Genomic DNA, 14,606 nt, shown 5'->3' with positions numbered 1-14,606 from the left:
TACTTTTCCTTTGAAAAAGAGAAATATTTATTTTCAAGAGAAAATTTCCTGCTAGGTGATAGGTATTGAAATCCATTGTCATACATTTGTTAGGTGAGTATTAAGCAATGAATGACATTACATAATATCTGTCATACAGAGTGTTTGATGTACACAGATGAATTATCTTAATAGAGATGCTTACATAGAAATGAGACTGCATAAGAGATTTTACTAGTCCTCTTGGTTTAGACAGAAACCAGGGGTAAATGATATAGTTTTGGGGTGCAATAAAGGTGTTTTATTCTATTGAGCAAGTAGGAAACCAAGATTCAGAACACAAGGAGGTTGGAACTGGAAAAAGTTATTTTTTCCAAGTGGTAATTAACACTAAAATATTTCCGAATAATAAGTGTGCTCTTTATGTTTAGATGCTGACTCCAATTAATGCCCATAGGGTAATTAATAGAACGTGAACTGACCAAATCTAGAATGAAACATGTTAAGGTGATTTTGTACAGGAGGCCTTCTTATCTGAATTAACAGCAAGGAGTTTGTTAAGTGGCATAAGAATTAACAATGAAGTCAGTGTGGCGTAAAACATGTGATATGTCCAGAGAACTGAACAGATCCCAACCTCCTTGTATGAACAGGACATAACGTAGGGAGGGGTCATGGCTCTGCTTGCTGTGCATGTTCCAAGGTTCACTCCTGTTGCCCCACTTCTCCCCACTCCAGAGGGAACCCAGGCCCTGAGAGAACCTCAAGCCCAGAGGACTTGCCACAGCTGCTCACCATGGACCAGGCCTTTGCTTCAGAGCAGGACTTCCCCAGACTGCAGATTGGTTGTTTAAATGTTCTTGCCTGTGTTACACTCAATGTTCACACAAATGTTCAAGAGATCAAAGGAGCTCAAGACACTTTACTAGTCCTGCTTCCTTAAGAAGTTATTTCGCATATTCTTAAAGAGAAGTCTCTTTTCCAATCTGTGCATTACTGCTTCTGTTTTTAATTTTAATAACTTAGTTTATGTTTCAAGAAGTAAGAATTCTTACAAAGTATAAAAGTCACCTAGGAATGTGCCAGGCAAAGTTAGTTATCTTCTCATGTTATCATATTTATCTCATTGTGCTCACGGATACCAATTTTTTTTTTAATTTCCAAGATAGATGATAATATGTGCACATATTCATTATTTTTTTCAATCAGTAGTACAACTATACACACTTTCTGCATCTTGAGATTTTTTCACCTTAGAACAAATAGCATTTCCCTTTTCATTTCAGTGACTGTAGAGTTTTCCTGTGTAAGTGTGTCTCAGGATTTATCTCACTAGTATGTGACAGAGGGACTTTGAAGTTTCCAGTCTTCTGGAATTACAACAATTTTGTGACAAATAAACTGCTACATATGTCATTTGCAACTTGGGTAAAAAATCTGTAAGATAAATGGCTAAACATGGACTTCTGTATCAGCAGTACTTGCATTTAAATCTTTGACACATATTTGCACCAATTTGTACTCTCTCTAGCGTTTATCAGAGACCCCCAATTTCCTGGTACCATTGCCAGCCAGTGTCTCTTTCAAACTCTTCTTTCTGGCCCATCTGGGAGGTGACACATGTCCCTCCTAATTTTACCTTGTACATCATTTATAATCAATAAAGTTAAACATATTTATTCTGTTGGTATATTTTTGCCCATTTAAAAATCTGTTGGTTGTTCTTTCCTCATTGATTTATAAGGGCTCATTATAACTTAAAGAGTTGATCTCCAAGACTTTATTAGAGACTGCGACTGTTCTTCCTCTTCTCATTTGTTTTCTTGCTTTTCTTAACACTTACCTATAATTAGTCATTATCTTCCAACTTGTTTCCATTTTTTAAAAATTAACTAATTCATTCAAAATTGTGTGGGATTTTTTGCATATCAAGCACTGGTAATCACTTTTGTAATAACATTAGCAGTTCTTTGGTAATCAGTTTTTAAGCTCCTCTTGAACAAAACTATCATGACATACATATTTTAAAAATGAACTGTAGTGTTACACTACTAAAACATAAGAAGCCTTTCAAAATATACTTAGTAGGGTTTCTCAGCCCCTTTCATACGATCATTGAGAAGTTTCAGTCCCATACCAAGTACTTTATAAGCCCCAGGGAGTACTGCAATCAATGCCATGCTCATTATATCAAGGACATCTGAAATACTGAAGGACTTTTCAGTTGTTTGAATACCTTCTTTTAGTTGATTTATCTCTTTACTTAATGCCTCAGCTTCCTTTTTGAATCCTTCTGTGAGTAACTCTTTTTGCATCTGTAAAAAGAAGAGTCCCTTTTTGAAAATACCCCAAATCAGCATTTTGTGTCGAACTACTACAGTTGATATGCATGTGTGTCTACTTCTCTAACACTTTAGATTTTTTTTTAATATTATTCTAATATTTGCAAACATTTGCAACACAGAAGGGAGAGCATCCAGGGTTTAGAGTTTCCCATGTTCTTTCAACACCATCTTCTTGGGTACAGAGAAGTTGGGTATAGGTCAGGTCTGAAAACTACCCCAGGGAGAGGTTCCAGCCTCATAAATACACTTCAGGAGAACATGTAGGTGAGTTCTAAATATTTGTCAGTTTCACTGAGGTAGAATGACCACACACATGTCACCAAGATGGCACTGCTGACTCACTTAGAACTCTAGCTATCAAACTCCAGGCTGAGACAAAGAATGCATTTAAGTTTAGGTGTATAAAATGGATCAGGAGACATGGAAACAAATGTAGCAAATTTTACAGCTTTCAGCATCCAGTATTTCATACCTGCACAATCTGATGGTTTCAGGAGCAGATGGAACTATTCCAGGTCTCTGATGGTTGTATCCCAAATTCTAAGGACTCTAAGACTGAGGTCCTATTCACTTGGGAACAAATGTGATGCTATAATCACTGTGAACAGCAGTCCAGGAGCCTGGTTGGTCCCATTCAAACCCTAACACTTCAGAAGGTGCCGAGTCTTACAGACATAAACCGATTCACATTTCTTTGATGTTACAGTGACTCCTGTGTATTCCCTCCGGGAGCTGACTTAAGGTCAAATTCCTGTCCCTTTACTCCTGAGGAGTTAGGGTTTCCCCATCAGGTGCCACCCAGGCCCATCTAGACTTACCTTCAGCTTGTGCTCCAGCATCATTTCCTGCTCTCTCCGAAGGTTTTCTCTTTCCCTATCCATCTTCTCTTGCAGTTGGGCCAGGTTTTCTTTGAAGCTTCTCTCTTGTGCCTCCATTTTTTGTTTCTCTTCATTCTGTTTCTCTCTTAGCAGCTCCTGTTCCCTCTTAGCTGCATCCTTCTTGGCACACTCAGCTGTTTCACAAGAATTTTAAAGAGGGGAGAACATGACTTATGTTGAGCTGTCACCTCCTTTGCTCAGAGATAAGGTGCCTTTAATATTGTGGGAGGGAGTCTGACTGTTCCTGCTACCACATCAGACAACATGCTTCAGCATATGATGTAGAAGCACTGATTGGATGGACATATAACCCAAACTCCCCCGTTTACTTCCACATGTAGCAGAGAGCTTCCATGGAAGAAGAGGAAGCTCTGATGTTAGAAAGTGTTTGTTCCCACACCTGCCAAACGGCAGCACAAGAGCCACCTTCTCCTCTGAGAGCTCAGTCCACCCCTGTACCTGCCATGGCTTTGTCCGCATCCGTGAGGGCCTGGTCTGCCTGCAGGATGGCTTCCTCTACTCCTGCCTGTGACTGCAGGAAGCTCTGGAGGACCTGGTTTGCCTGAGGAAACAACAAGGAGCGAAGACTTGTCAGGTAGAAGAGACGTAGTGTCCTGCTGTGGAAATTATTGTTCAGTAAACTACAGACTGTATCCTATAAATTCTCCATCCTTTGTAGGCTCCCCAAATGGTTACAGACCTGAGAATTATGTGCATGTCTACAAACACCCATGGAGCATTTGCTTGGAAGGCCAGTGGAGCTGATTTTCAGGAGTCCCAGAGGGCCTGGGTAAATAAGAGTCTAGCCCTTACACAGTGCACACTAAATCTCATGTGTCCCAGGACCCAGAGAATAAACAGTAACTTGATAGGAGCCTGGGTCAGACCTACCTGCTGACCCTGGAGAATCTCCCAGATTGGCTGGAGGCAACTGGAGCTTCTCTTGGGGACATAGACACTGGCAGAAGACATTCTGGGAAGCTCCTTCCACCACTTGGACACTGGTGCTGGCGAGCACCATTTTGGAATCTTCCCCCAATCTTATTAGCCCCAAGACCCAGCCCTGCCCTAATGCAATGGTCTGCAGATGCCAGTACTGGGAGGCCTCAGGCCAAGCAACGGACTAGACATGCATGCAGCTCCATCCACCAGCAGATCTCCTGAGCCCACAGCTGCCTCTGGACATGGCTATGTCTACCAGAGGGCCAGGGACCCAGTCCCATTCACTAGGACACAAGCACGAGACCTGAAACCCCAGCACCCTCCAGCCAGAGACCCTGGGACACATCAGGGAAAGATACCAGGTGCAAAAGACCTCAGTTTCTCAGTCTGCAGGGCCAGTCCACTCACTAGCAGGCCATGTCATTCCTGGGATCAGCTGGGTTCAAGACCACCTGGACCAATATCAGGCCAACAGAATCTTCAAAATCCCCCAGATCCAGGAGCCTAACAGCTCTACCATTGTCAACACATGCTCTGGAACTCCTGGACCCTGCACCCATCCCCGGGACGTGGCTCTCTCCTCTAGTAGGGTGTTACTAGGCCTAGGACCTGGCTCACCCACCAGTGGGCAGCCAACAGACCTGGGATCTCCTGGACTCTTACTCAACTCATCAGAAAAACAGCACTAGACTCAGAACCCTCCTGGGGTTCCAAGTCAGCCTCCTCATGACCAGCTGCCTCTGTGCAAATCAGGATCTGGCAACCAAATGAACCAACAAAGACCCTTTGACTCTAATCTGCTGCTCTTTCCCAATCCCATTACTCCTCACCTTAACTCCTTTCCTGGGAACCAGTTTATAATCTTGTTCAAACTTGTTCCTTGCTTCTAAATAGAGACTGTGTCCTCCAGGGACAAAGAATGTGCCTCCTGAAATACTTTTCATCAAAGATTCTGAAAGCTGTTTAAGCTCAGCCTCATAATATTTGACAGAAGCCTCTTCATTCTGGATCATGAAACTGTCCTTCATTTTCTCCATGATGTCCTGCCAAGGAAATAAGGGCAAATTCGATAGAAAGAAGTTGTTAGACAGGATGGTCTAGCTGTGCTCCCTTGGAAGAAGCAGTCTGACAGCATCAGGGCACATGAGACTCAGAATAATAGACATGGAGTCAGGCCTCAGTTGTAGTCTCAGTTCTGACCAACTCTTTGTGTGACTTGTATGAAGTCCCCTAAATTCCCTGGGCTCAGTGTCAATATCTGTGCAATGAACGGGTTGGCAGAAGCAAAGTACTATTTTAACAGCATTAGCATTAATAGTGATCTATCCATCACCAATGAACAACGAAAAGACAATCATGACTGAAAGTAGGGCTTCTTCTGCCAACTTGGGTGGTAAGGATAAAACGTACATACATAGGAAATCAAGTTCCTACTAATGAATTAACTATACACTGAGCAGGGCTTCCCAGGTGACACAGTGGTAAAGAATCCACATGCCAGTGCAGGACACGCAACAGATGCTGGTTCAGTCCTCGGGTTGGGAAGAACCCTTGAAGTAGGAAATGGCAGCTCACTCCAGTATTCTTGCCTGGAAAATTCTGTGGACAAAGGTGCCTGGGGGGCTATAATCCATGGGATCTCAGAGTGAGACGTGACTTAGTGAAACAACACCACACCAATTAGAGTTTTCAACTTTTCTTATACTCTCATTTCATTGAGAATTTGAGTGTGTGAAAATATAGGAAAAGAAATTTTTGCTTGTACTTATAAATTCCAATCAGGCTTGTTTTCTCAATACGAAGTAAGAGATTTTTGTAACATAATGGTAAAGCAAGACTGAAAGTCAGACTTTCAGTGAAGGTGCTAATGGTAAGCAGAATTGTGATCTCTAAGAATTCTCTTTCCCAGGGTCCACACTCTACCTAGTCCCTGGACTTGTGAATATGATGAACAATTATTCTGTGTACAGACTATATTGCATGGAACATGTTGACTTTATAAAATGGAGATTACTCAGGTGGATATTTCCTGGTCACACTTGCACTTTACATGTTATTCTTCTCTAGTTGGTAGCAGAAGTGGTAGTCTGAGAGATTAGAAATAGAAGAGGAAAACAGTGCACCATTGCTGCGTTGAAGACGGAGGGGAGTTCCCCAGAACGTCCATGTGGATACCAAGTCAATGTGAACCTTGTTTTTAGCTATGGTACACCAAGCAGAATACCCACAGACCCTGGGTGGGATCTTACCTAAGGAACGATAAGCTAATCGATGTGTGTTGTTTCAAGCTGCTAAGAGCAGAGTAATTTGTTTTGCCACAACAGAAAATAAGAAGCCCAATTTTTAAAAAAGTGATGACCTGTAGCCTGTAGAGCCCTATCACTCATTAGAATCTAAACTCCTTTTATGATAAGAAGCACAGGGACCATTTTGTCAAAAAGGGGGAGTCTCAGTATCATTCCAGAAGAAAGGAATAAGGAAGCATATATTCTAGGACACATTACCACGAGCTTCTTCTGGAACATCCGCTTGTCATCCTTGAAGGAGCGCTCCATGAAGATGGCAATGGCCTCCTTCTCACAGGCTGCATGCACCTCCAGCAGCTCCTGGAGTGTGTCTGTGGGAAGGTTCAGTCGCTGGGTCATCTGCTCACTGTAGTGATCAGCTGCCTTCTGCACGGCTGCTGAGTTCTCACGCTCAGCCAGAGTTATTACTGCATTCTCCAAACAGGGAACTCCTCCACTGTTGATGGCATCTACGTAGGCCTCCACCAGAGTCCCCAACCCTGAAAGATACATAATATTTATTAAATTGAGAGAGAATTCTTACCTGTTTCATAGGTTTAGAGATTAGCACCTTAAAAAAATCACTAAAATTTTATGGAAGTGGAAGTTTCCTTTTCCTCTATTCTTCTCCTCATTCTCTTTACTCATTCTTGTATCCCTCTCCTGTTTGATCTATGAATCTACTTGTTTATAATAACATCACTATGTCTACTATTCACTCTATCTTTTATGGTTCTCAAATTCATCATATTACAATATCGAACAAATGATCTCAAACAATATGCCCAAGATTCTCCTAGATCACTTTCCCCATTGTAATAAAATAAAAAGAACTTATTATAGATATAAGTACATTACATAGCTTGTGGGCATTATTTGTAAATGAAAATGTCTTGTTGAAATGTCATCAAGAATTTCAGGACAGTTGAAACAAACATGAAACCAAGCAGGGCTCATTGCAGCATGACTGCGCAGGTGGCATGTCCGTGAAGCCAGCCCTGTACATAAGATTGTATTTACATTTGTTTCTCAGACTCTCAATGAACTTACACAGATTCATAACTACTATTTATTTCCTGATTCATGTAAATTCACAAAATATCTTTCCCATTCTCACTCGAAACACTTATCCCTTCAGACATCTCATCACCATGAAGATTTCTATCTTTAATTTATATCATTAATGTAATAGTTTCATGAGATTTGGTAGACTGCAAAGCACTTATATATGCTTCTTTAAATGAATAAACATGCATTTTCATGAGTGGTGTGAACATCTATTTTCCAAGTCACATGGAGAAGAAAATGCAACTACAGAGAAACCAAGAGAAATCCAGAGTGTAATCACAAGTTTACCACACCCTGAAGCACAGAGAGACATGAGGTAGCGAAGGAGACTCACCTCCCCCAGTGACAGTGATTCCTTCTCTTAGGGTCTTGGGCTTTGCATGGGTAAAGATATATGAGCAAAAATCTTCTGACTGCTTCTGGAAATTCACATCCAATTGGTTATCTGATAGTTCCATAACACGGAGTAATAGCTTCCTGTCATTTGTAGGCCGGTCAAAGACAAAGCACTTTCTTTTTGGAAAAAATTTCCTGATACACTCTCTGGTCATGTTGGAATTTTGGATTTTGGGATCCTTGCCTGCAGAATTGGAAAAAGAGCAATCATGAAAGGAATAGAGGCCTGAGGACTTTCAGTTCCAAGGATCTTTGCATCACTATAATTCTTGTTATTCTCAAGAATAACAACAGACTGGTTCCAAATTGGGAAAGGAGTACGTCAAAGCTGTATATTGTCACCCTGCTTATTTAACTTATATACAGAGTACATCATGTGAAATGCTGGGCTGGATGAAGCACAAGCTGGAATCAAGATTGCCGGGAGAAATATCAATAACCTCAGATACGCAGATGACTCGTGTATCTCCTATTATTGAATTATGAGAATCAATCTTACACTAATCTACCCAGGGGTGGAAATTCCCCTCGCCCCCTTTTTTTTGTATATCTCTAAGAACAAAGGAAGTACTTCTGAGGAGGCGGGGGAGGAATCCATTCGTAGTGACAAACTTCTGATTCTTTTCCTTAACTTTCCATGCTGTGCAGTGGATCAACTACTTATTAGATGTTTCTTGAGTAATAGATTAATCCAAGAAATTGTCAGAAATATTTTTCTGATATTAGAGTTCCCACTTGAGAAATGACATATGGGCTCTATAGTAATGTGATGGTAGAAATAAAGATATTTATTATATATTTATGATATTGCTGGTAAAATAACCTGTGGAAGACAAATGATACTCATGATGTGAAGAAACGCTTCATAAATCAGAGAAAAAAAGTACACACATTGTAGATATGATTGGCGATTACTTTAGCACACACCATTTCATGTTAGTGTAGCCTAAATGAGACCAATCCCAAAGAAAGACAATGCCAAAGAATGTTCAAACTACCACACAATTGCACCCATCTCACATGCTACCAAAGTAATGCTCAAAATTCTCCAAGCCAGGCTTCAACAGTATGTGAACCATGAACTTCCAGATGTTCAAGCTGGATTTAGAAAAGGCAGAGGAACAAGAGCTCAAATTGCCAACATCCATTGGATCAACAAAAAAGCAACAGAGTTATAGAAAAACATCTACTTCTGCTTTATTGACTATGCTAAAGCCTTTGACTATATGGATCACCACAAACTGTGAAAAATTCTTCAAGAGATGGGAATACCAGGCCACCTTACCTTCCTTCTGAGAAATCTGTATCCAGGTCACGAAGCAACATTTCGAACTGGACATGAAACAACAGACTGGTTCCAAATTGGGAAAGGAGTACGTCAAGGCTGTATATTGTCACCCTGCTTATTTAACTTATATGCAGAGTACATCATGAGACATGCTGGGCTGGATGAAGCACAAGCTGGAATCAAGATTGCTGGGAGAAATATCGATAACCTCAGATACGCAGATGACACCATCCTTATAGCAGAAAGTGAAGAAGAACTAAAGAGCCTCTTGATGAAAGTGAAAGAAGAGAGTGGAAAAAGTTGGCTTAAAACTCAACATTTAAAAAACCAAGATCACGGCATCTGGTCCCATTACTTGATGCAAATAGATGGGAAAACAATGGAAACAGTGACAGACTTTATTTTGGGGGGCTCTGAAGTCACTGCAGATGGTGACTGAAGGCATGAAATTTTAAGACGCTTGCCAACTGGAAGAAAAGTTATGACAACCTAGACAGCATATTAAAAAGCAGAGACATTACTTTGCCAACAAAGGTCCATCTAGTCTAAGCTATGGTTTTTCCAGTAGTCATGTATGAATGTGAGAGTTGGACTATAAAAAAAGCTGAGCACCAAAGAATTGATACTTTTGAACTGTGGTTTTGGAGAAGACTCTTGAGAATTCTTTGGACTGCAAGGAGATCCAACCTGTCCATCCTAAAGAAAATCAATCCTGAATATTCATTGGAAAGACTGATGCTGAAACTGAAACTCCAATACTCTGGCCACTTGATGCAAAGAACAGACTCATTTGAAAAGTCCCTGATGTTGGGAAAGATCAAAGGCAGGAGGAGAAGGGGACAACAGAGGATGACATGGTTGGATGGCATCACCGACTTGATGGACATTAGTTTGAGCAAGCTCAGAGAGTTGGTAATGGACAGGGAAGCCTGACGTGCTACCATCCATGGGGTCACAAAGAATTGGACATGACTGAGCGACTGAAATGAACTGAACTGAACTGAAACCAAGAGACCTCATCTCTTCTTTGCATAATTTTACACTGGATGTGGTTATTATATAGAAGGATTCTGGGCATCTACCGGTAGTTCAACAATACTTATTTATTGAAAGAATGAACAAGTCATTGAAAGTGAACAACTCTTTGCAACCTCATGGACTGTAGCTTGCCAGGCTCCTCTGTCCATGGAATTCTCCAGGCAAGAATACTGGAGTGGGTAGCCATTTTCTTCTCTGGGAGATCTTTCCAACCCAGGGATTGAACACAGGTCTCCTGCATTGCAGGCAGATTCTTTACCAGTTGAGCCACCAGGGAAGTAAATGATTAAAGGAACAAAAATGAATATTGCTTCCAGGTACCACTCTGCTAAAATAATTTGAATGACTAACTTATTATATTAGCTGACATATACTATGTCAGGTTCTAGGATGAAGAGTGTGATATTATGAGGAAGAGCATATAAAGGATCTGACAGTCTTACTGGAAGGACATGGAAGTGCTTTTTTCCTGAACTCTGTAGCGTATAAATAGCCTATCTATCAATATGAAGAATGCAGCTACCTATGCTGGTAAGATGCACTGTGTTAAAGGTACTTTGAAAATTTGTTCTTTTGTTTACCTTTTAATTCTGGTTTGATGGATTATCTTTCTCAAATAGAAAAGGAGAAGCACTTAGATTTACTATGTAATATAAGTTTATGTGAGCCTTTTTTTTTCGTGGTATTTATTTCTCTAAAATCATTTGGTCTAATATTGGATTCCACATTTCCTCTGTGAGCTTAAGCTCTGGTCACTAGAGTTTTCCCAGTAACAATAATGACTGAAGCCACCATCTGTCATTCACCAGGCACCATTAGCATGGCCTCAACTCAACCTCAAATCAAGACTGACATCAAGTGCTGAATGTCAGAGCTCTGTTGACCCTACTACCTCCTACTGAACCATCCAACACTCTGGCCCTGCTCTGATACCTGGAATCAACTTCAAGGCATTCTCCAGGTACTCATCTTCAGTGATGGGGTATCCATCTAACTCCAGTTCCAATGTGAAATCCCGCACAGTCCAGATGAAGTCTGGAAAGAAACTCAGAAACTCGGCTGAGCCTTCTTCCTCATTGGAGCTGGGAGATGATTTGGTTCTGATTAACTCTGTTAGTTCAGTCACATAGCTGTGATTAGCTAAGGAATAAGAAGCACCCTCCAACACAATTTCCAGATTTGGCCCCAAAACACATTATATCAACCTTCTCTTTTGCCCCATTTTCCCTCTATGTCAGCCATGAGAATGGAATCATGGGAAAGAAGAAACAGTCTCAGTCGCTAGTCCCATAAACTCAATGAAATGTGCTGGTTCAGTTCCTGGAAGGATACTGCAGCTGCTCCAGGGCCTGGTGGTTGATGGTGCTCATGCTGTTGTAGACAAAGGTGCTGCTCAGGAGCACGGCCAGGGCAAAGATCCACGAGTCATTCTTGGAGTCCCCCTAAAAAGTATATTACAGCGTGAGGATGCTACTCCTCCTTCTCCCATATGGTTGTTCATTTACTATAACAGTTGTATTGTAATTAAATAGTAAGACAAGTAATATAAATTTTCAAGACAATGCTAAACGCAAACCTTTTTGGTATTGACACTGATCCCTCTAAGCACTTTGGTGTGGTTAGCTATTAACAGAAGTGAATGACATCATAAATGTGCATCAGGCTTGTCTCGTGGCTCAGTGGTAAAGAACCCACCTGCCAATGCAGGAGACGTGGGTTAGATCCCTAAACTGGGAAGATCACACATGCTGTGGAGGACTAGCCCGAGCACCACAACTATTGAGCCTGTGCTCTAGTGCCCGAGAGCTGCAACTACTGAGCCCATGCACTGGAACTACTGAAGCCCACGCACCCTAGAGCCTGTGCTCTGCAACAAGAGAAGACCCAGGAGTGAGAAGCCTAAGCACTGCAGCTAGAGAGTGGCCCCCACTGTCTGCAACTAGAGAAAAGCCCACACAACAACCAAGACCTAGTGAAGTCAAAAATAAAATAAATAAATAAACAGAATTATTTTTTTTAAATGTCAAATGTTTAGTACAGTGCCTGGAACACGTAAGTTATGCAATAATAAATGGGCCATGATTCCTTTGCACTTCTTTTCTTGATCATAGGCTATGTTAGGAACTAGTGTTATTCAATTAAATTCATCAACTATTCATTGTGCATTTAGAAAACAGTGGATACAACATCTGCTTATATGGATATAAAGTTTCCTATGACAGTCCCTCCTTAGAGAGATGGAGGGGCAGATTATCTGGCAACATGTAAATACACCCAAGATGCCAGGCATGAAACCTAATACTATACTGTAAAAGACAAAGGGGATGATTTCAAATGAACCAGAAAATGTACTCTGTGCTTTCAGAGCCAGACATGATTGTGTCTGACAGCAATATGGCATTAGGTTAAAAAGAGCTGGGCTTTAAAGAAATGACCGAACATGGACTTGTGCAGTTACAGGGACCATGCACATGGAGGGCCCACAGAAACCAATCTCAGTTGTCAGAGAGCATGATCAGAAAGCGTATTACATGCTCATTTTATTTGACTGAAGTAGTGGTTACCTATGTGGTCATAGATGATGAGGCTGAAAATGAGATTCAGAAGTCGAGTGACTTTGGAACAGAGTATATATTGCTGAGACACACTACAGGTAGGGAGGGCAGCAAGTTCTGCTGCTATCAGTGTGCAGTCTGGTGTGCTTTGGTTTCTTAACAAATACAATTAGACAAAAAGAAGAAGGTCATGCAAGCTAGAATCTAGCAGGAGTTAGTAGACCATCTTGGGTTGACACTGAGATGATTATTGAATACTTTAAATCTGGATTTTTAAACTCAGAATTTCTGAATTCATGCCCTAAATCCTTTTCTGCAGTGATGAAAGTCAAAGATTCAATGCTACTACTTTTAATTTAGAAGCAGATTAATATAAATAAGGAGAAAATTTGATTGCAAGTAACACTGTGAAGACAAAATACCTAATATTATCCCATTTACATTCTCTAGTTCATGAGTCTAGCTCAAGTTTTTATAGAATTTATTGAAGAATTCCTCTTCAGAGATCCAAAACATGGAATAAAACGCTCCTGGTATGTTGGAAGCTTTTCTGCAGATTTAAAAAATAGTTTATTTGCTGAATCTACTTTCATGATTCCTACTTCCAGCTTGATTAACTCTACACATCTGAACCTGTAGATCCAATTGACTGCATGAATTACAGCTTTCACTAAGATTTCTTCCCAAACCTAAAACCTGGGGTAAGGCCTCACTCTTTTTTTCATGGGTCTGCTTATTTTTTATCTCCCCAACTCAGCTCTGGGTTATACTTCACTCACAGTTGCACTTAACACAGAGCCTTAGATTTGAACCCAATACATATTTGTTAACTTCCATCTTTCACCCCAGTGTTAAAAATAAGGAGATGTGTCCCCAGTAACCAAAGTATTGATCTTATTAAAGAGAAAATTCAAGGAAAGAGAATTTAACCTCATTATTTATAACTGGATTTGCAGTTTAGAGGAATATGTTGTAAAAGTTGAATTGAGGTGAGAAATTGAATTTGTAAGTGGAGTGTCAGGAGTAAAGAAGATTCCCTGCCTTACCTTCTCCACATCACCGAGACCCTCAGTGTCCAGAAGGACCAGGGTGTGGTTCTCCTTGGAGGGGTGGGGCACATACCACATCCAGATGCCCTTGGTTTCAGACCTCACTGTGGAGCCCAGACGGAAACCTGCGCAGAAAGAGGAGGAAGCAATGCAAAGTAAAAGCAGATAGTCCAGGCCGCCCACAGGTTACTTTGGGTGAACTTGTGTGCATATGAGTGCCTGCCTGTGGGGAGGATGCTTTCACTTCAACAAGTACAGAAGATCCAACCTCTACACATATTCAGAACCTTCTCAAGAAACACTTTGTGTCCCCTATTCATCTCTTAGCATTAATAACTCAAACTATGTCACATTCTTAAATAATGTTAGCTCTATTAACCTCTCTACATTTGTCTGACACTGAAGAGCTCCCTTATCCTCCACTTTCTGATGGACTTTTACTAGTGAGAGGTAACAGTAGGAGATTAGAAGGCAGGCACTTGTTGCCCTGGCTTCCACCCTGATGAACCATGGTGTCCCGGTGCCTCTGTTCCCATATTTAGTCACATCTCCTTTTTGGTAAAGAATTGGCCTGCAATGCAGGAGACCCTGTTTGATTCCTGGATCAGGAAGATCTCCTGGCGAAGGGATAGGCTACCTACTCCAGAATGCTTGGGCTTCCCTGGTGGTTCAGATGGTAAAGAATCCACCCACAATGGGGGAGATCTGGGTTCAATCCCTGAGTTGGGAAGATCCCCTGGAGGAGGACATGGCAACCCACTCCAGTATTCTTGCCTGGAGAAT

The 14,606-nt window shown here is 41.2% G+C and overlaps 1 protein-coding gene across 3 annotated transcripts in view; it reads right to left on the bottom strand.

The window, feature by feature from the left end:
* LOC133244310 (guanylate-binding protein 4-like) overlaps positions 1–14,606 on the bottom strand; it is a 58,329-nt gene continuing 43,723 nt past the window's right edge. For all 3 annotated transcript variants that reach the window (XM_061411313.1, XM_061411314.1, XM_061411315.1), the window contains exons 3-11: positions 13,821–13,948; positions 11,552–11,661; positions 11,153–11,349; positions 7,832–8,077; positions 6,649–6,929; positions 4,975–5,187; positions 3,662–3,764; positions 3,143–3,336; positions 1–2,294 (exon numbers count right to left, since the gene is read on the bottom strand). In XM_061411313.1, coding sequence (XP_061267297.1) covers positions 2,061–2,294; positions 3,143–3,336; positions 3,662–3,764; positions 4,975–5,187; positions 6,649–6,929; positions 7,832–8,077; positions 11,153–11,349; positions 11,552–11,661; positions 13,821–13,948 — 1,706 coding nt within the window. In that variant the 3' untranslated portion in view covers positions 1–2,060. The remainder of the gene's footprint in view (positions 2,295–3,142; positions 3,337–3,661; positions 3,765–4,974; positions 5,188–6,648; positions 6,930–7,831; positions 8,078–11,152; positions 11,350–11,551; positions 11,662–13,820; positions 13,949–14,606) is intronic.

This window comes from Bos javanicus, chromosome 3 (assembly GCF_032452875.1).
Source record: "Bos javanicus breed banteng chromosome 3, ARS-OSU_banteng_1.0, whole genome shotgun sequence".
Taxonomy (NCBI): domain Eukaryota; kingdom Metazoa; phylum Chordata; class Mammalia; order Artiodactyla; family Bovidae; genus Bos; species Bos javanicus.
This window is presented reverse-complemented; position numbering and strand designations above follow the sequence as displayed.